This window comes from Myotis nattereri (assembly GCF_964212035.1).
Source record: "Myotis nattereri genome assembly, chromosome: 11".
In the NCBI taxonomy this organism is placed as follows: Eukaryota; Metazoa; Chordata; class Mammalia; order Chiroptera; family Vespertilionidae; genus Myotis; species Myotis nattereri.
This window is the reverse complement of record NC_138086.1, coordinates 26,962,345-26,984,485: the sequence shown is the minus strand read 5'-3', so window position 1 is coordinate 26,984,485 and position 22,141 is coordinate 26,962,345. Positions and strand designations below refer to the sequence as shown.

The 22,141-nt window shown below is 39.8% G+C and overlaps 1 protein-coding gene across 1 annotated transcript in view; it reads left to right on the top strand.

Annotated features, from left to right (window-relative positions):
• Window positions 1-2,616: 2,616 nt before the first annotated feature.
• MTPN (myotrophin) overlaps window positions 2,617-22,141 on the top strand; it is a 52,701-nt gene continuing 33,176 nt past the window's right edge. The window contains exon 1 of the mRNA XM_081101910.1: window positions 2,617-2,953. Coding sequence (XP_080958036.1) covers window positions 2,882-2,953 — 72 coding nt within the window. The 5' untranslated portion in view covers window positions 2,617-2,881. The remainder of the gene's footprint in view (window positions 2,954-22,141) is intronic.

Here is a 22,141-nt window from a genome sequence, read left to right as displayed (position 1 = left end):
TAAAGGCAATATTGGTCTGACCCCTGTTCAGACCAATATTTTAAACATAAAACAGAACACATCTTTATTTAGTAATTACTACAGGTCATATTTATATACCAGTACTATGATATTATGCAGCATATCACTTTATTCAGCCTCTGTTGCATCACTGCTCTCTTCTTCATCACTATTAGTTCCAGGTATATCAATTTCTTCAACTTCTATTGTATCACTGCTGTCTTCTGAGTCCCTGTCTATATATGTGAGATCATCATCATAAACTGGTGGCATTTTCTGAGCTAGCTTTATTTGTGTTCTCATGGCCAAACCTTCTCTCCTCATGAAACTGAAGCACCATTTGCCTTTCCTATAAAATCAACAATGTTCATTTCGCTTGCAAACATTCTTGCCTGACATTGAATAAGCTTTGTGGACACGCATAAGCCACTCTGGCACTGCTCCATAATTCAAGTCTTCAGCCTCTGTACCAAGTTTGCCCATTTTGCTGGTTTTCCTCTTAAGGCCTTCTTCTTTTTTTGGCATCTTAAGAAGTTGTTCTTCCTGTTTTCTCCACTGTCTGATGACACACTCTGTGGAAGGAGGTCCAAATTGTCTCTCTGCAGCTCTATTTCCATGCTCTTCTGCATAGCTGATTACATTCAGTTTGATTTTTCAGAGTAAGACAATCGCTTACTGGTATTTATCTTTTTATTTTTTGACATCTTTATGGGCTCAGAACGCTCAGGTCCCTGTTGTATCTGCGTACTCTCCACCTCCACCTCCAATTATGGCATTAGCTGATGTCAATAACAATAAGGCTCGTGTTTGGAGGAAGCCTATTTGACAAGGTATGGGCAGCTAGCACCTTCGTGGCTCCCTCCGCGGCTGACTTCAGTGTGTAAGATGCCCCTTGATTTTTAGTCTAACAATTTTAGGGGAAAAATAAGAGCGTCTTATACATGGAAAAATACGGTAACTCAAAGATCACACAGGTCAGAGTGGGAGGTAGAGAAGAGATGGAGACTTGGGGATTTGCCTAACATATTCCTCTTTGAGATTTGTTTCCATCATTGTTAGGTATAAGGTTGTATTTCTAAAGGTCACAAAGTAAAATGAACAGAATAACAATGGTACTGTTAAATGTTTGAAGATTTTTCTTTTGATTTCAAACCTACCTCTATTTGCTATTTCTAAATGATAGCCCCAAAATTACATTTATTGAACACTATTGTTACCCTCATTTTATATGGAAAACTGAACATCCTTATGAGTATTGTGAAGTAAGTCAGTTTGCCAAAGGTGACACAAAATTAGTAAGGGTTGGGTCCTCTATTCAAAACTAAGCAATCTGGTTCCAGAGTCTGTTCTGAACCCTTATACTATATGGCAATAAGCATGGTAACGTAGTTTGGTTTAATAAATAGTAGACTTTATATGTGAATAATCATTCCAATAAGAGTTTTTATTGGATCTCCCTATGGCAGTGGTTCTCAACCTTCCTAATGCTGTGACCCTTTAATACAGTTCCTCATGTTGTGGTGACCCCCAACCATAAAATTATTTTCGTTGCTACTTCATAACTGTAATTTTGCTACTGTTATGAATCGTCATGTAAATATCTGATATGCAGGATGTATTTTCATTGTTACAAATTGAACATAATTAAAGCATAGTGATTAATCACAAAAACAATATGTAATTATATATGTGTTTTCCGATGGTCTTAGGCGACCTCTGTGAAAGGGTCGCGACCCACAGGTTGAGAATCGCTGCTGTATGGTCATATGTGTATATCTGGATCATTATGTTTGAAGCATAATTCCCCGGGTTTCTGTGCCTTGAGGTACTAGAGACAAATTCTAGGAAGAATAGACTGGCTTCACTAGACCAGTCTTGGAGCTTCAAATCCTTAAAAAAAAAATGAACATAAAATATTAAAAATGCAATTGTACAGGACAGTTAGGTTTGCTGTGTCCTATGGCACCAAACTGAAGTCCTAGTCATTGACATAACTGCTGTCAGGGAGATGAACAAAGTTTTCCCCCAACACACACTAAAGTTTTTCCCTCCACAGAAATTATACATAGTATTGACATGCTAAATACACGTTAAGTATTAAAGAGTTCCTTGAGCACAGGAATTAGTTTATTTCCTCTCTCTCTCTCTCTCTCTCTCTCTCTTTTTTTACTATATCCAAGCAGTCTTAGGAGCCCAAGAGATGCTGGCAGCCCAGAAGAGAGGGAGAGAAAGAAAAGAAAGAGGAGAGAGAATTAAACAGTTCTACTGGAGACTTTCAGGTGAGCAAGATGCCTTCCAAGTTTTTCTGTTGTTTTACTTTTTCTCATTTATGCTGTGCAGGAACGTCCTGATCCCATCAGAAACACTCTTAACTCTCCCTTCACTCTCACTCTGGATTCCTGTCCTCTGATGCCTGGCCTCCTGGCCCGCCCCCGCCTCCCTTCACCCCTCTCTTCCTCTCCCCGCCTCCCCTCCCCTCCTGCACCCCCCACCTCCCGCTCCCGGCTGCGGGCCTAGACACCGCGCCTGCGCACACAGGTGGCTCCGCCGCGGCCCTGGGGCGGGGTCCCAAAGCGCTAGGAGGGAAAAAGGAAGAGGAAGTTGTGGGAGGGCCCTAGTTGGGAGTGAACCGGAAGTGCAAGCGCCCCGGCTGCTCCTCGGCCAGGCGGAACCTGCTCTGTTGGGCCCTGTGGCTGCAAAAGAACTTTCTCCCGCCCCAACTGTCGCTCGGGCCAACTGCCTCGCCCGCCCGGCAGCCTCCCCCGCCTGCTCTTCTCTCCGCGCGGCGCGGCCCGTCTCCCTCTCGCTCGGCCGTTACCCGCTCGCTCTGCCGCCGCCTCCTCGCCTTCTGCCCGGCCCGGCGGCCCGCCCCGCTGCAGTGATGTGCGACAAGGAGTTCATGTGGGCCCTGAAGAACGGAGACCTGGATGAGGTGAAGGACTATGTGGCCAAGGTGAGCGGGCGCCGGGTGGCGGGGGTGGGATGGAGCGGAGGCTGAGGAGGCCGCCGGGAGCGGGGCTGGCGGGGGCGGGGAGGTGGGGGGAGAGGCGGTCGGGATGGAGGTGGCGCCGGGGAGAGGCCGGCGGGCAGCGTCGTGGCTGAAAGGAGGGTCGGGATCGCCGGGGCGTTCCGGGCCGGGGAGCTGCGGGGGCCCGCGCCGGCGCCCGGGGCTCGCCTGGCCCTGGGGGAGGGCAGGCGTGGTACTCGGCGCTCAGCCTCCCTGCCGAGCACGGACCGTTGGCGTCTGGCCCTCCTCCCAGCCGGAGTTACTGAAATCTTTCTTTGAATGAAGTAGTTCTCCATCTTGAACCTGCCCTTGGCTGAATGAAGTGACTAAGTGATTAGGGTGGGCAAACTTTTTCACTCGAGGTCCACAGTGGGTTCTTAAACTGGACCGGAGGGCCGGAACAAAAGCATGGATGGAGTGTTTGTGTGAACGAATATAAATTCAAAGTGAACATCATTACATAAAAGGGTACGGTCTTTTTTTTTCAATAGTTTTATTGATTTCAAACGGGCCGGATGCGGCCCGCGGGCCGTAGTTTGCCCACGGTTGGATCAGAAGGACTTTTTTTTCCCCCTTCTTTAACCGTGGGCCGTTAATGAATTTAACGTCTTAAGTGGCCGTGAACCCCCCCCCCCACACACACACACACACGCACACACGGTACCAGAAATAGCAATGGTTAAACTTATGAAACTTGGTGTCGCGTCGCCATGGAGGCCGAGCTCTGGGCGTGGCCTTTCCTCTCCCCCCGCTACAGCAGATGCCCCATTTGCTTCGAGTGGGAAGGCTTCCGGCCGTGTTTACGATACCTGAGTAGTTCTCAGACCAGCACGTTAACTTTGTTCCCTCTTCGTGGCTCCGGCTGAAATGCTGGCACGTGTGACCAGCAGTCATGCAGTTTTAATCACAGGTGTGGCTGCGGGTGAAGTCACGCTGAAGACCGTTAATCCCCAAGCTAAACTCGAGACGCAGAACAGAGTCCGCGTTGTGGTGGATGGTAACATGCTACGCGGGCCTGCCCTGGGACCCTGAAAGTGTGCCTTTTAGTGATGGGAGAGCTTACGCATGGGATTCTGATAGGGTGGTCGTTTGAGAAGACATCTCCCGAAACGAAAAGTCTCATCTTATTCCTAAACCGCGGGGGGCATCTTGCTCCCCGGGAAGCGTGAGAGCCCAGAGCAGATGTTAGTTCCTCCGAGGGTCTGACCACTCACTCACTCACTCACTCACTCACGTGGTGCTTGCTGTGCTTCTGCTTCGGAGACCTGCTCGGAAGCAAGCAGGTGGAAGCGGGGTTTGCTCTCCAACTTGTAGGATTGCGCAGGGTAGACTACGGGTAGTGTTTACCCTCCTCCCCACTCCACCTGGCCTTTGTGCGCGCAGCTTAGCTGCTGTTTGCAGTGGGTTTTTAGGACACTGTCCACCGCCTTCTCAGGCTTACCGGGTGTTTCCATGTAAAATTAAAGGGGGGAGATTGCTTGGAACACCTCCGTCTGCGGCGCACTTTCCAGGGGTGGATACTGCCGTCCTCTGGAAGTGAGTGGGCTTTTGTTTTTGTGTTGTTGTTGTGGAACCTTGAAATATGAAAAGTTGGTTAAGTACTGAGCTTACCGTTACAAAACATGACACAATTTATGTAGCGTCTTCCTAACACTTTGTTTTATGTTATCGTCCTTGTCAACCTTGTGAAGTAAGTCCTTTCATTAGTTCCATTTTACAGATAAGATTCCTGAGATGCAGGGCACGTAAGAAAAAAAAATTCAAAGTTACAGAAATTAAAATAATGATGAAGCAAGAACTGCGGACTCCAAAACGTAGCCTCTTTAACTGCTCCATGCATCCTCTCACAATCTAAAGTGTAGTTGCAAAGCTTCTGTTACCAAGGTTTCTAGAAGGACATTCCCAAGGCCCATGTCCAGGCAGATAAATTGTACATAGAGTTGTCAATCACACAAACACACACACACACAAAAATGTGTGCCAATAACAAGGGATTCATTTATTTAGGGTTTTTTAAGTGAGGTCATTATGTTCAGTTTGATTTTGGCTTTTTCCTAATGCTACCTTACTGCCTACTTTCGTTAACAAAAAAGACTTGCATGAAAAGGAGGATAGACATTCAAAGAAAAGTAAAAGGAAGTTTTACTTTTAATCCAAAGAACTTGTTATCCAAAAAGGTTGGACTATAGTGTAATCCTATAAACAGATTATTGAGTTTTTTCCTTTCTTAGTTTTTTTCCCAATATGGTTTTATTGATTTCAGAGAGAAGGAGAGAAAGATAGAAACATCAATGATGAGGGAGAATCATTGATCAGCTGCCTCCTGCACACCGCCTACTGGGGACTGACATCATAACCCAGGCATATGCCTTGACCTGAAGCCAACCATGATTTCCTGATCTGGTTCATGGTTGGTGCTCAACCACTGAGCCATACCAGCCAGGCATCCTTTCTTAGTTTTTATTGAGTAACTTGAGTCTCTTAAAATATTTCTTGCTTTGTTAATGAAACATAACAAAAAACAACCAACCAAAACCTAGCTCTTCAGTTTTTACTGACTGAGCTCCCTTTCCATACCTATTCACTCTCAAGTCCTTAGAGCAGGCGTGGGGAACCTTTTTTCCTCGAAAGTCCATATGGATATTCATAAAATCATTCGTGGACCATACAAGATTATCAACCTAAGAATTAGCCTGCTATATTTGGTCAAACATTTCATTAACTCACGTTACCATAATGCCTTGGCTGGACCAGACCAAATGATTTCCCGGGCCTTATACAGCCCTGGGGCTGGACGTTCCCCACCCCTGCCTTCGAACATGGTTTCTTCTGCTCAGAGCCATCTTCCCTGCTTTTCATTGACTCACCCTTTTTATCTACCAATTAACGAACACTTGTTACCGTCTTCTGAGTTTATGTAGTGTGCATTTATCGGAGTTCTATGCAAAGGAATTCTGTTTTAAAAAGTTGAGCTTGTCTAGTTTTCCTCCTAAGGGGTTAAGCGTCTTTAAAATACTCTCCTCTGTTCTCTTGTGAAGCTCTCTCATTATTAAGTGAAATATTTTAATAGGCCCCCTTTTTAAAACTAATACTTTTAAAAAATCAATAATTGTATTTTTCTACCTGCTTCTGACTTCTATACAGAAATGTAAAGTATGGATAGGCATAAGTTGTTGGTTTGGGGTGAGTTCCTGAACTCTGATAAATCGGTTCAGAATTCCCAAACCATTGAAAATTGTATAGTTCTAAATGGAAAAAGGAAAACAGCATAGAAAGACAAATGTTGATTACTTCCTATTAAATGTTCATCGGTAACATTAAAACAGTACCTGAAACATTTTGGCTTTTTGACTGACCCAGAGATCATATTTAGTTAACTTATTGGTCCCAGGGACTTGGATGGTAAAGAAGTTAGACACAGTGCTTGGCAAACTTAAGCATCTTTATTCAACAGACTATATGGAAAAGCTATCATACTTTTAAAGTAGTATGCGAGTAATAAATAACATCAACACAAAATTTAGTTTATCCAATTGGAAGAGGAGTGAAAGTCAGCAATAATAGATATTCATAGCCCTCCCTATTTTCAATTTATGTGCTTCCTCTGAGTGACATTTTTGCCTTCATCTTCCATTTCTGCCCTTATATTAATTTCTCCCATTGGAATTAATTCAGCTCTTAACCTGAGCTCCAGAATGGATAGTTCTTTTCGATAAATTCCAAATTGAGGGTTCATTTTCTTTTCAAAAATTATTTCTGTGGGCTCATTTTGACTAATGCCATCATGACCCAACCATTTGCCCAAACTAGAAATTGGGGGGTATTTTGATAGTGTTATCAAGACTATCTTCTTAGTCTTTCTCATTCACTCCTTATTCCTCATCCTTATTGCTACTATTTTACATTAGTTGTTGCCTCTTTCCTGCCTGGACTGTATTTTCCTTGACTAATTTTTCCCTCCCTGGTCAATTCGCACATTTTAGCTGGAACAATCTCTCTACAGTGTAAATCTGGGCATGTTATCTTTTCAGCCAATCTCCTTCACTCCCTTAAAATTATTTTGTGAACCCCCCCCCCCCTTTTTTTAATGGTCAACTCCTCCTTAGTTTGGCATACTTGGCTGTTCCAACCTGGCCTGTTCCTGCCTCTGTAAACTCTCCTTCAGACTCTGCCATGGTGTTTCTTATATGTCTTTATATGTGCAGTCATCCTCCTTGACCAAGCTGGCTCACCTCAGTCCATAACCCCCAACCTGGTGAGCTTCTGTTTATCCTCTTAGCTTAAGTATCACCTCTTCCAGAAAACATTTGGACTTCTAATGGTGTGCTACTTCTTTTAGTGTTTCACTTAGCAGATTGCTATGATTTTGTTTGCATGTCTGTTTTCAGTTAGGCTCGAGCTTCTGGAGGGTAGATGTTACATTCTTTTTCATGTCTGTATCCCCAGTATAGTGCCAAGGAATTTCACACATTAAAAGCATATGTTCCAAATAAATTCTTTTTATTCATCACTTAGCTACAGTTACAACATACTTCATTAGTTATATAATGATAATTACCATTGACAGGATGACTTATGTGCCAGGTACTATAAAGTGCTCTCCGAGATTTTTACCTAAGTTTTCATTTGCCTGTTACCACAGCATTTCAATATAGGTAATAGTATTCCCATTTTAAGGATGAAGAGATTTAAGGATTGAATTTAGAGAAATTAAGTAATTTAACAAGGTCACTAAGTAAGGAGCACAACAGGGATTTAAACCCTGAGCAGTCTGAATTTACAGCCCATATATTTTTTACCATTATCAGTCTACCTTGAAATGGTTATCTGGTTTCTTAGCTCATGGAAGGTTAGAATCAGCATTAAAAAAATGAGAAGAGCTTACAAGAGGCAGGCAAGTTATCTCTGACTATGAATGAAAAGTAGAAAAATGGCCATAATCAAACACTTTTTAATGCAACTATTTGAAAATAATTAGCATAGAGACAACAGCTCTGTAAACTTTAAATCTCATCAGAGGCTGTCTTTGCTCAAGATGTGTCTAGAAAGAGATTATTTTATAGCTTATGGGAACTTTTTTGTATTTATAGTCACTCATAATTTTGGGTTATAGTTTGCAATTGTGATTCTATACAGTACAGAAAAAGTCAAAATTGTGTCTATTTGCCTTAGGAAGAAATAAGTAGTACAGTAGTATTGTGACCTGTTCAGAATGCTTTAAATTAAATAAATAGCACTCTTTGAAAAAAGTATCGTCTTAAAATGTTATTGATTTGAGCCCTGTGATAGTATGCACAGGTATAATATCATCTATCACATCCGCCCATAAGCATGGCCCCATTTTAGAGGCGAAGAGACTAAGACAAAGATTCAAGAACTTGCCTGAGGCCATAAAGCTCTTGAGCAGTGAAGCAGAGATGTTAACTCAGTTTCTCTGACTTCAAAGCTTCTTGCTATTACACTTCAAACCACTGGTCTTCATTTCTCAATAATGCTAGGTAACTCAGGGATTGCTATATAAGTGAGTACGTGTTAAAAAGTAATCATGCAGGATGGTAATTATCGATTGAGACTACTTAGAGGTGAGCTTTGTGGAAAATTTTGAGGCTCTAGCTCACTTATAGGTGAGTGCTTATGAGTGTATTGATAAGTAATCCCAGATAATCTCCATTAGGTCTGATATATGTACTCTTGTTTATAATGTGCTTCTATTTCACTTGCTGTGAAATACTATACATCAGGTCTCTTAACTTCCCTTTCTCTGTGGTTTCCTTTCCCTCTCCAGCCCCCATTCTAATTACATCTGCCCTTGACACCCCGATAGGTTTGAAAAGCAACAGGGGTGCACTCTGTGAAAGGTAGGCTCTCTTGAACCAGAATAAAGTGTCAACTCTAATCTTTAGAAATTGCAAGACTTACTGGCATCACTTTTCATTTCGTAATAAAATAGGCAATTTAAAAGGGGCCCTGATTCAATCTAATTTGCAATTATTAGTTTTATGAAATTTCCTTTTTTTAAAAAAAAATTATCAGTTTCTATAGCAGGGCTGGTGACCCAGTCAACAAATATATCAGCTTGTATAAGATATAGATGCCCTCAATAGATATAGAAAGGTTAATATAGATACTTTCCTTCTATTAGTTTTTTACTCTTTTTTTCTCTGAATATAAAATAAAGGCTTTTTTTTTTTTATATTGGAAGGCAAATGTTCACTCAGATGTCATAGGCTGTTTATAGTGTTTTTCTTTGAGATTTTTATTTTCCTTTGAGATTTTTAAACATTATCCTTACACTAGTACAGACAGAGGTGTAATAAAGCTGATTTATATTATAAATATAATATATGCTTATTGCCTAAAAGATAAAGCTAAATTGAATAAAGTGAAACTAGTGTTCCATTGCCCATTCCCCTTACCCAGGTAGTATCTTTCTTTAAAATATAAAACTTGTAGGTATTTATATTTATAAAATATAAGACTTGTAGGTATCTTAAAAGAAGATAAAAATTGGCCCATGATTCTACTATTTAGTTAATTCCTAGTAATTTTAAAGGATGAAATTAAATTAATTTAGATACAGATTAGAAAATGCAACACCTGTGATTCTATTGCCCAGTCTCTGTGAATAAAGGAGCCATTCTTAACAGGTTCACAAAACTAATTTCAGGAAGAGATAGAAAATTCACTTATTCTTTAGTCTATTTAAAAAAATTCTGTGCATATTTCTGCACTTTGCTTTTTTAAATGCCTCAATAATACATCTTAGGTTGCACATTGAAATTTATTTATCTGCCACCTCCTATCTATTATTTATTTATTAAAATATATTTTTATTGATTTCAGAGAGGAAGAGAGAGATATAAAACATCGATATATAGAAAATCCTAAGCGACTGGCCGACCTGTAGCTATGACCCACACTGACCACCAGGGGGCAGACACTCAGGAGCTGCCGAGCTGTGGTGACTTGGAAGCTGCGGTTCTCAGGTGACGCACTTGGAACCAGAGAGGAGGGAGCCCGATTTTGGGGTGTGTCACCCAAGAACCATCCTCTCGTAGTCTGGGACCCCTTGGAGGATGTTGGAGAGCCGGTTTCGGCCTGATCCCCACAGGCTAGGCCAAGAGACCCCCCACCGGTGCACGAATCCGTGCACCAGGCCTCTGGTCAATGATAAGAGTATCATTGATTGGTTGCCTCCTGCACTTCCCCTCCCACTCACCCCTACCCTTCACTCCCCACTGGGGAATGAGCTTGAAACCCAGGCATGTGTCCTGACCAGGAATGGAACTGTGACCTCCCGGTTCATAGGTTGACCCTCAACCACTGAGCCACACTGGCCAGGCTGCCCCCTCCTTTTTAATGGTACATGGCATTCCATTTTATGGATAATTTATTTAACTAGTGCTCTATGATAAACATTTCGTTTCTAGCTTATTTTTGTAATTAAATGGTGTTATAGTTACTACCTTTGTGTATATATATATATTCCTTGACAACTTTGAGACTTTATCTGTATTACCCTCCTGATGAGTTTTATCAAGTTGGGCACATATGAGCAGTGCATGAGACTGAGCATTCCCTCAAACATTGACAGCACTAGGCATCATTACATTCTTTAGTTCTTGCCATTTGAATAGGTGGAAAATGATGTTTTGCTTCAATTTGCATTTCTTTAATAAGGAAATTGATATCTTATTAAAAACTTCATAAGCATTTGTAGTCTTTCCCCCAATTTCTTGTTTATATATTTTGTTTATCTTTCTACTAGGAAATTGGTTGTTGCTTTTTATTGATTTGTATGGGTTATTTACAAATTAAGGGAACTCGTTTTTTTATCATATACTTAGCAAATATTTTTCTATTTGTGTCTTGACTTCATCTGTTTTGTCATAGTTGTTCTACAACAGATTTTACCTTTAATGTGGTTAAATATATCATGTTTTCCCCCTTTTGTGACCTGGATTTTTGTGTCCTGTTTACATAGACCTGTTTTTCTCTATAAGATTACAAAAAAAAAATTTGGTCTTATAGAACTTCTGGTGGTTTTTTCCCCATTTTTTGTATTTTAGACATTTGATACTTGTGTTATTTATTTTTTAAGTAAGGCATGAAATAGTAATATAATTTGTGTATTTTTAACAGTTTTCACACCATTTATTGTATAACTAGTGGCCCAGTGCACGAAATTCATGCATAGTAAAAGATAACTAATTAGAGTAAATATTTTAATATTGCTATTTGCCCTTTCTCTATCATAGAAGTGTCTGGCCGGTCCCACCCACATTGGGCAATACCAAGACCCGGCCGGCGCCACCCCCATCAAGCCCTGCCAGGCAGGGGACACAGCCTCACGTCCTGGTGCCAGGGCAGGAGGCACAGCCTCAGGTCTCTTGGCTCCGGCGCTGGGTCGGGGGGGAGGGGGGGCACCACCTCAGGTCCCCTGCCCTGGCCTTGATGACCATTTGCATATTAGCTCTTTATTATATACTAGAGGCCCAGTGCATGAATTCATGCACGGGTGGGGTCCCTCTGCCTGGCCGGTTATTGGGGCTGATCAGGGCCATTGGGCCAGCTGGCCAGGGGGAGGGGCCACAGGATGTTGGCTATGGGAGCACACTGACCACCAGGGGGCAGCTCCTGCATTGAGCATCTGCCCCCTGGTGGTCAGTGCACATCATAGCAGCTGGTTGTTCAGTTGTTTGGTTGCTTAGGCTTTTATATATATATATAGATGATTTCTGCTAATCTGAACTGTTATCTTTATCATGAATAGAATTCTATTATGTGCTTGGATTTCTTGTTTTATATCCATATTAAACTGTTTTAATGATTTTAACTTTATATGTTTTAATATGGGATAGAGCCACTATTTCTTTTATATTCTCTCTAGAATTTTTGCAGGTGGGTCCTCTAAATTTTTTCCCTTTTTTCTCTTGTCTCAGGAAAAGTATGAGGATTGTTTGGACCTACCTCACATTTAACTCATATATCTTCATAAGCATAAAACTTTTTTTCTTGAATGTTAGCATCATGTGATCTGAAGAACATAATATGTTAGCTTGTAATTCTCTATGAAGTATCTTAGGATAGGAAGATATGGTGTAGTGTGGGAATATTTTATATACATAAAAATATTTGAAACAGAAATGGTCAGATCTTAAAAATGTTTAGATAATTAAAAGTTATTTTATGGTATTACGTCAAAGGCCTCCTTGTAATGAGAAATAACTGCCAAAAGTAAATTTTTTGCAACTGTGTCTTTACTTTAGTTGGTCCTTTAACAACGTGAAGTTTAGGGTCTCCAACCCCCACACAGTCGAAAATTCATGTATAACCTTTTATTCTCCTAAAACTTAACTATAGTTGTCTCTCAGTGTCTATAGCAGCCGTGGGCAAACTACGGCCCTCGGGCCAGATCCGGCCCGTTTGAAATGAATAAAACTAAAAAAAAAAAAATGACCGTACCCTTTTATGTAATGATGTTTACTTTGAATTTATATTAGTTCACATAAACACGCCATCCATGCTTTTGTTCCGGCCCTCCGGTCCAGTTTAAGAACCCATTGTGGCCCTCGAGTCAAAAAGTTTGCCCACCCCTGGTCTATAGGGATTGGTTCCAGATACCAAAATCTTCAGATGCGTTATATAAAATCACGCAAAACAGTGCATATAGTTGGCCCTCTGCATCAGTGGATTCCCAACCTTAGATCAAAAACAATGTTTTCAATCCACAGTTGGTGGAATCCGCAGGTGCAAAATCCAGGGAGATGGAGGGCTGATTATACATTTATTTTAAAAATTTGTGTAAGAGTGAACCTGCTTTGTTTAAACCTGTGTTTTTCAAGGGTCAGCTATATATATAAATAGTTATGATTAGCTAAGAAACTTGATTTGTTTTTTTAAGTCCACAAAACATTACCAAAGTGGAGAGGAACTGTGATTCCTGAAATCATGAGAGAAGAAATCAAAACATAAGAAAATGAAGGGGCAAAAGTCATGTTACCTTAAAGTTCCAGGAGCTTATACAATAATTAATACGTATAAATGCAACCTCGAGCTTCATGAAAAGTTTATTTGCTCTACTTTTCTGTCATTTAAAAAGTCAGGTACATGTGTAGAAAGATTTCTGTTTGATTATTCTAAATAATAAAAGCATAATATGCAAATTGACTGAACAGAGGAATGACCAGTTGGTGGGGGATGGGGCCAGCGAGCAGGCGGTGTCAGGCCAGCCAAGGCATGTGCCATCAGGCAGAGGGAGGGGTGATGGGGGTGGCGCCTTCTCTTGATTGGCCTGGTCACCTCCTGCAGAGGGAGGCCTGCGGCGCCACCCCTATCCCCTGATAGCCTGCCTGGTCTCGCGCCTAAGCCATCATTCGGACATCCCATGAAGGCTCCCAGACTGAGAGGGCACAGGTCAGGCTGAGGAACCCCCCACCCCTGAGTTTACGAATTTTTGTGCACCAGGCCTCAGTATAAAATAATGAACATTTTAATACTTAGGTCAAAACTCTTGGTTATTTGAAAAATTAGCCAAAAAAAAGGGGGTTATCTCAATAATAAAAGGCCTGTGGCCCTAACGCCGTAACGACCACCCGAGGTGCATTGATGGGTCTTGTGGCACGAAAGGTCTGGGGTCCTGCTCCCACAGCGGCGCGGCGCCGTGTACTCTGGGGTTCCACCCGCCGGCGCAGCAGGTCTGTGGTCTCGAGTGATTTTGCACGCTGGGCCCCTAGTAGATAATAAACTTTACCCATAGTATAATTGAAGCTAACAACACTGTCCTTTAAGAATTTAAAAGTGCATTATTGGTGAAACCATAGTGTAGAGCTTAAATGTATTGGCTTTGGAATTAAATCCTCCAGCTTTGGCTCTCTTAATAAGTGTATCACTTTGAGTTGAGCTAGTTAACTGCTCAGAACTTGAGTTTCTTCAGTTGGAAAAAATGAAGGTAATAATAATAAACTGTACCATTTTCCCTCACATGTAGTGAATGCTAATAAATATTAGCCAGTTACTGATGTATAGTAATCATAAATTTGTTTAGAAGCAGAACTGCTTAAAAGATCATCTAATTCAACTGCCATATATTGTAAATAAGGAAAAATTAGATGTTAAAGCCTTGACCAGGATCATACTACTAATTGGGACTAGGACTTTAATTCAGTTTTCATGAACCTGAACAGATGCTTTTCACAACACAATATGTTTTTTTCTTGTGAAATATGTTATACTAGCTATTGCCTCTATTGGAATATTCTTTTTTTTGCCCCACTCCTATCTGCTTGGTAAAATCCTGCTTATTTTTAAAGATTTTGTTCTGCATGGCATACCCTGACTGTGCAGTGAATCCCTCATTTAGGCCAGCGTGGTATCTTATGTAAAGCTTTCCTGTTGTTTTTATGCTCTAGTGTAGAGTTACTTAAACTTGAGAACTATGGGCTCCAGACTTTCCTGGCAAGTCACTAGACTTGAATTTGAAAAACAGTGGCTTAAGAAACTCAAATCTGTGGAATATGTATTTTTGTGTGTGTTTTTACGACTTGTAATTGATCTTTAGAGAGAGAGCAAAGGAGAGGGAGAGAGAGAAAAAAATACTGATGTGAGAAAGAAACATCGATCAGCTGCCTCCTGCACAGCTCTTACGAGTGTATGCCCTGACCAGGAATCGAACCAGCAACCTTTCAGTGCACGGGATGATGCCCAGTCAGCTGAGCCATACCAACCAGGGCATATGTCTTTTGTTCTTCATGGCTGTTTTTTGTTTGTTTGTTTTTAAGTGCATGTACAGATGTGGATCACTTGTTTCCATTTAAATATGTGAACAGTGCCTTTCAGTAGTCTCTGACAACTCAGAGACTCTCTCCCCATAATATTCCAACATATCTTGGCTTAAGATAGTGTTTGTGGTGGGACATCTGTCTTTTGGGAAGTGGGCGTTTCCCAGCATTTGAAATCCCTCCCTGAATTTGAGGAGCTCCCTGGTAGATAGGGAACTCCTCAAATTCATGAATGGATCTTGGTGAAGTGCAAGGCCTGGCTCCTACCATAGCAAAGCCAAAAAAGGCAAATAAATGGCTTTCTCCTGCCTACACTTAGGAAATGGGCCCGTAACCCACACATGGCTAATTGGGTGCTTTTATCTGGAGCTAATACAAAGACTCAAGCACAGTAAAGGCTGTAGTGGGTGCAATAAAACATCATTTCCAAAAGCAGAAGTAGTGGGGTGCCCATTGTAGCATCGCTTCTGTGCCCCCGTCATTCTTGTGACAGATTTTGATTTTCTTTCTTTTAAACTTCCTTGGTCTTACTCATTTACTGAGCCTAGTTCTTCAACCTTCCCAGCAATTTAGAGAGCTACCTTTAACATTGGGGGGGGGGGGGGGATATTACATTTCTGTTCATCAATATGAATTAGTTACTGTTCTTATACTTAAGAACCCCATATTAATTTTTAAAAAAATATTTTTATTGATTTCAGAGAGGAAGGGAGAGGGGGAGAAAGAGAGAGAAACATCAATGAGAGAGAATCATTGATTGGCTGCCTCCTGCACTCCCCACACTGGGGATCGAGCCCACAACCCTGGCATGTGCCCTTGACCAGAATCAAACCTGGGACCCTTCAGTCTGCAGGCTGATGCTCTATCCCCTGAGACAAACTGGCCAGGGCCCATACTAATTTTTACCTATCTCCCCTATGAGCTTTTTGAAGATATAAATTAGTTTTGTATTCCCAATATTTATCACATTGTCTCTTATCTGCCATATAGTTTAGTTAAATTTAGGTTGAATTGGTAGTTATAGAAATTAACCCTTCTTTTGTTGTTTTCAATGTTGTTTTACCATATACCTCTTTGTTGTAACAAATGTTCTTAGTATAAATGATGTGCCATTGAACTTTATCCAACTTTTCCACATTGTTACAATAGTTGTAGAATACAGTTTTAACAACAGTTGTATAAATATTAACACCAGCTTTCAGTTGTAATTCTCATGGCCAACATTTTAGAATTTATTTTTTTTCTTCTTTTTTTTTTTTCCGTTGTCAAATGATCTTTAATTGAAATATTTTCCTTTGTAGTTCCGAACTAGCTGGGCATTTCACTGCACCACTATTGATGTCATCTATGATATGGTGAGGGGTGAGGGTGGTGGCCATCAGCATTGCAGTCCACCGAGAGCAATCCTCAGGATCTCTTTAATGGTTCCAGAAAGTTCTCTAGCTAAACATCAGTGTGCTGTATCTATTGAGCAGTGTTGACCATCTCATCAAAAGTTATATTTTCACTGTGCTTAATGTTGGGTTTGTTTTGCTTCTTTTATGTCTCTTGGCAGTTCTTCGATGGTCAGGGCAGAGACAGAAGGTACTACCTCAGTCTGGACCTGCATGTTCTGAATGATTAGTTTCACTGTAATAATCAGACCCTTACAATCACTGGTTGCTTTGGCAGTGTCATCACCAACCTCTTTTGGAGACAGACTCAGGGCTCCCTAGGGCCAGGGCCGACTGAGGTACCCGCCAGTGCACCTCAGGTATATGACTTTGATCTCTTGGGGTCCAACTTCTGTGGCATGGTGGAAGTGGCTGGTGTCAGATGAACCTGGATTTGGGATGACCAAAGAAAGTTGCATCTAAGCCGCCTCCAAGCTGAAAGCTCATTTTAGAATTTCAATTAATAATTTTTAAAACCATATAGTCTCAGTGAAAGTAAAGTTAGTCTTTATGCTTGTTCCTTTGTGAAGAATAAGAATCATCAATGCTTTTAATTGTTATTAATGAATAAATTATTTAAAATGCTACTCAATGCCACATTACTTACAAGAATATGGAGCCCTAGCCAGTTTGGCTCAGTGGATAGAGTGTCGGCCCTAGGACTGGAGGGTCGTGGATTCTATTCCAGTCAAAGGCACATACCTTGGTTCTTGGTTGTAGGTTCGATCACAACCCTAGTCCCATGATCAGGGTGCATGCAGGGGGCAACCAATCAATGTATCTCTCTCTCACATCGATGTTTCTCTATCTTTGTCTCCCCCCACCCCCCTTCCACTCTCTCTAAAAATCAGTGGGAAAATATCCTCAACAAGAGGTGAGGATTAACCATGTGATCATCAACCCAATCCAACTGAAAGCGTTCTAGCTGCAAACTTAGAAAATAGATGCTATGTAAACAAATGAGCATGTCTGTGTTCAGTAACATTTGATTTACAAAAACAGACGTCAGGTTGGATTGGGCCAGTGGGTCCTCTGTTTGCTCACTTCTGCGTAACATTGAAGTTGCAAAAACTGGGTTATCTAATTTCTTTTCCCCTTGAGTTCTTGAGATAAAAAATAATTTAAATTGTATGAGCTAATACAAGACTTATTTTGGGGATCAGCATTTCCAAAAGACTGATTCAGAAACCTTTATGTTTAAAACATACTGATCTGTCATAGAAAGTCATGTATGGATAGGGAAGAGAAAGAGAGAGGTTGAATGAAGATCTCTAAAAAAAAAAAAAAAAGAAAAGCATAAAATCTATTCAGTAAATTTGAAATTTAGGGAAGAGGCCTAGATTATTTTGAAGTTAGGAATTGTTGCAGAATTTTTTTCTCCCCAGCCCTAGTGTCAGTCCTGAAATTCAGCTTGATTTCCAACTCCAGAAGTGAAAGAGAAGGCAGTTAGCACGGTTTTCACTGGTTCATTAATAATTCATTCACCTAATATCATTTGAGCACCTACAGTGCCTTCCACTGTATTCAGTAGCCATGGAAATACAATAATGAATAATTCTTCTGAGAATAAGTTTTCTTCGGTAGGTTCAGTTAAAGGGTGTATAGAGCAAACAAATAAGATAGTTGTATGGTTTCTGAATAAATCATTTCTCTATTTAATGGATAACATGATTAAAACTTAGAAGCAACTATACAGCTGTGTTAAGAAAACATACAACTATATAAAAAGAATAGACTAAATGAACAAATAAACTGATGAACAAAAATAGATCCAGAGCATCAAACAGACTGTCAAACCTCAGAGGGAAGGCTGGGGAGGGTGAGAGAGGGGAAGTGTAAGATCAACCAAAGGATTTGTATGCATACATATAAGCATAACCCATGGACACAGACAGTAGCGGGGTGAGGGCATGTGCTGGGGGGTGGGAGCTGCCAAGGAGAGGTCAATGAGGGAAAAAGGAGACATATGTATTACTTTAAACAATAAAAAATTTAAATTAAAAAAAAATAGACTATTTGTAAGAGCCAAGAAAAAGTCACAAATGGTTAAAGTATAAAGGAGCATCAATACCAAATCAAATTCAGATGAAAATTTTATATTATTTATTTTTAATATATTTTTATTGATTTCAGAGAGGAAGGGAGATGGAGAGATAAACATCAATGATGAGAGAGAGAAGTATTAATTGGCTGCCTCCTGCAAGCCCCCTAGTGGGGATCAATCTCACAACCCAGGCATGTGCCCTAACAGGAATCGAACCATGACCTCCAGGTTCATAAGTCGATGCTCAACCACTGAGCTACACCAGCCAGGCAGAAATTTTAATAGGAGAGTCAATGCCAAATCAAATACCAAATTCCAAATGAAAGGTAATGAAAATTGAGTGTTTTCTCATTGAATACTCTTTGAGTACTTACTCTATGCCAGATATGGCCCTGCATATAAATTAATATACATATAGATATGCATATAATTTAATTCTCACAACTACCCAGGTAGGCTTTCTCTCCATTTTATAGTTAGGGAAATAGAAATTAAGTAACTTGCTTGAGATCCTACAGCCAAGGAATGGAAGGATAGGATTTTATCTGACTCATTCCAGAACTGTGTTATATTCAACCATTTGCATTGAAATGTTTCAGAACCACAAATGAAATACCGAGATTTAAAAAAATTGAAGATTAAGTATTATAGTAGATAAAGCAGAGACTGAATTAGCAAAAGATAAGGAAGAACATGCAAGTTTATTTGTTTAAGAAATGTTTTTATTGATTTTTATTTTTTAGAAAGAGGAAGGGAGAGGAGAGGGGGAGAGATCAAGAAACATCAATGTGAGAGGGAAACATCACAGCACCTTGACCAGGGTTCATGCCCTGACCAGGAATCAAAATTGCAACCTTTTGGTGCACACGACAGTGCTCAATCAACTGAGCCACACTGGCCAGGTCAAGAATAACAAGTTTGAACTGATAGATGGAAATAGAAGTTTTCTGAACTGAGAAGATCCAAGATTAGAAATAGAGGGTCTCCATACTTCTATTTAAATATTAGTAAACACAGATGAGGAGCAAGACACATGCTAGCTAAAATGATTAAATACAATTTTTTTTTAACTTGTAAACTTTTGGGCAAAATAACAGATTCAAGGAGTAAAATTGACTTACCTTTAGGTTATTTTCTGTGATAGTACTGGAAAACAAGCAGTTCTGTTAGGAATAAAAGATGTGAAAAAATAATTCAAGCTGTTATCCATGTAGGATGGCAACCGAAAAACAATCTTAAAATATGAGGTGGGGTAAAAGTAGGTTTACAGTTGAATAGGTGAAACACTTTATTGTATTATTTACTAATTATTGTATTACTTTTCATATGAACAAATGTAAGCCTACTTTTGCCCCACCCTGTATGTATCCCCCTTTCTACTCAATAGATTGCCATAGAAATCACATCAGAAACTTGAGGGTTGAATTTTTCTTTCCCTTTCTCCTTCTCCTCTTTTGCTTCCCCCCTTCCCCTTTTCCCATTCCTACTCTCTCATGGGTTTATTTACAGATATAGCCTTTAGGAATGTAAACTGTTGGATCAGAACTTGAGATATTTCCCAGGCTACATAAGATATTAGGAATAAATTTCAACTGTGGAGCCATGAATTATTTTCTTGACAAATGAAGCTACTTTTTGTTCATATTAGTCTTTTGTCCAAATTGAAATTCTATTACAGTGTTTTGAGTGGATTTTCTTAATTTCGGTAGTTTTTCTTTATATAAATATATGTATTTGGTTAAATTAAAAAATTTTAACTTTATACCATCAATAGAAAAATTATTCAAATACTTCTCTATTTTCAGTTAAAAAATGTCTAAGACTAATTGCTTTTAAACTTTCAAAGAAGAAAAATAAAGTATGCATTTAATAAGTAAAACAGTTATATAGAACTAATTTAAATCACTAAAGTAGTTATTTTGGGAGGGAGGGGAAGCTTAAGTTAAAGTTCTATGTAGATGTATAGATGGGGAAATATACCACAAGATTTGGGGCCTTAACTATTATGATTTCCATTTAAAAACTTTTTTGTTTTTAAGAAAAGTAGATGCTTAACACTTTTTATTGCTTAAAAATACAAAGAGGTATGCATTACTTTTGCTCTTAAAATTTTCCCTAGCTCACATTTTTTTTCTTTGATTTCCATTAGTTCTGTGTGATATTGGTAAGTAAGTGAAAATAAGCCTATTATTTGTGTATGTATTTTTAGACCTTGAGTAGTCCTAGGTTAAGAATCCCAGAAACAGAAATACGTAATTATATGTATATATGTGTTAAAAACACAGCCATCACTACCATTCATGTGTGTCTTGTAGTAATTTTGTTAGTGAAAAAATAACCCTCAATTGGGAACATGTCTGATATGACATTTGTTTAAGGTGATCACTTTGGTCGGGATCAGCCCATTATGGATTTTGGTGGTGGGGGGGGCGGGGGTTAATTTCAGGGAGGAAGGGAAAAGAAGAGAGAGATAGAAACGTCAGTGATGAGAGAGAATCACTGAATGACTGCCTCCTGCACTCCCCCTCTTGGGGATCGAGCTCAGAACCTGGGCATGTGCCCTTCTGGATCATAGGTCAAAGCTCAACCACTGAGGCACACTGCCGGGCCCAGTATGGATTTTAACCGCAATAAGAAACTATTCTTCAGAACACATTTTAAGTGTTTTATGAGCATACATTATGTTTATTAAGTACATACTCATTAAATGAGTGAGTGTTACACTCATTACTTTGAAATAGATTCATATCTATAACTGAGAGTTGAATGCATTTATTAAGACAGACCTTTCATATTAACTTTGTAGAAAACAGAGTAACAGCAAGTTGATTTTATACTTCTTAGACCTCCTGCCTTTTATGTTGTGCCATCCGGTTTTTTTTTTCTGTATTATAAAGCTCCAGATAAAGTATTACCACCTTTCTTGCTTACTTTGCTCCTCAGTAGTAGTAACACAGTAGAATCCATCACTGTGTTGTAATTTAGAATTCTGGTACTGTTTTACCCACTCATGCCACCAGTGCAATAATATGGTTCTTTTGGCAAAGTTATATCCTAAGGTAAGGACTTTTACCCTTTAGGGCCTGGGTAGAGAGCAGGGCAGAGGGAGGATTATAGGAAAGGAAGGACCATAGCATTCATTTGATTCTCAAAAGGATTTGTTATTTAAGAAATATGAAACATTGCCCCCCCCCCTTTTTTTTGAGTGAAAGCAATTTTATTACAGAAAAACTACGTGCTGCAGGGAGGGGAACCCAAGTTGGTTGCCCTAAACACTGCAGTCTTAAGGAATTCTGAATTTTAAGTGGTGAAAGGTAATACTTAGCTGTGACTGAATTATTGGGGACACTGAGTCAACTATATAGAGTTTGTTAAATTTAATAGTTTTGCTGCATTCTACTCTGTCAGTTATCCAGTATTAATTTACTTGCAGTACAAAATGGTCATACATATGCTAATTTAGTCTCCTGTTTTGTTAAGTAGCTTTTGAGGACACTGGTTTCTTGTGACAGTACAGTATGTACTTATGCCTTAGAACTCAGTTGCAGCAACTTGTACATATCTTGGAGATCAAAGGAAGAGAATTGTTTCTTTTTGCTGGAAGAATGGCTTAAAGTTCTCTGCGGGAATCAGATGACCATTTCATTTAGAAGTAGTATATAAAGAATGCTATCCCATCTGAATGTTTATCATTCAGAGGAACCAATGTTGTGTAATAGAGTCCTGTAAGAAGTACTGGATCTAGTAAATATATAGTGATTCAAATAATAATGTCGTGATACAGATAAAGCAAACCAAAGATCTAATACATGCTCTGTGTTATGAAATAAACATAACAATAATGATATTCTAATGGTCACCATTTAATGTTAGATTA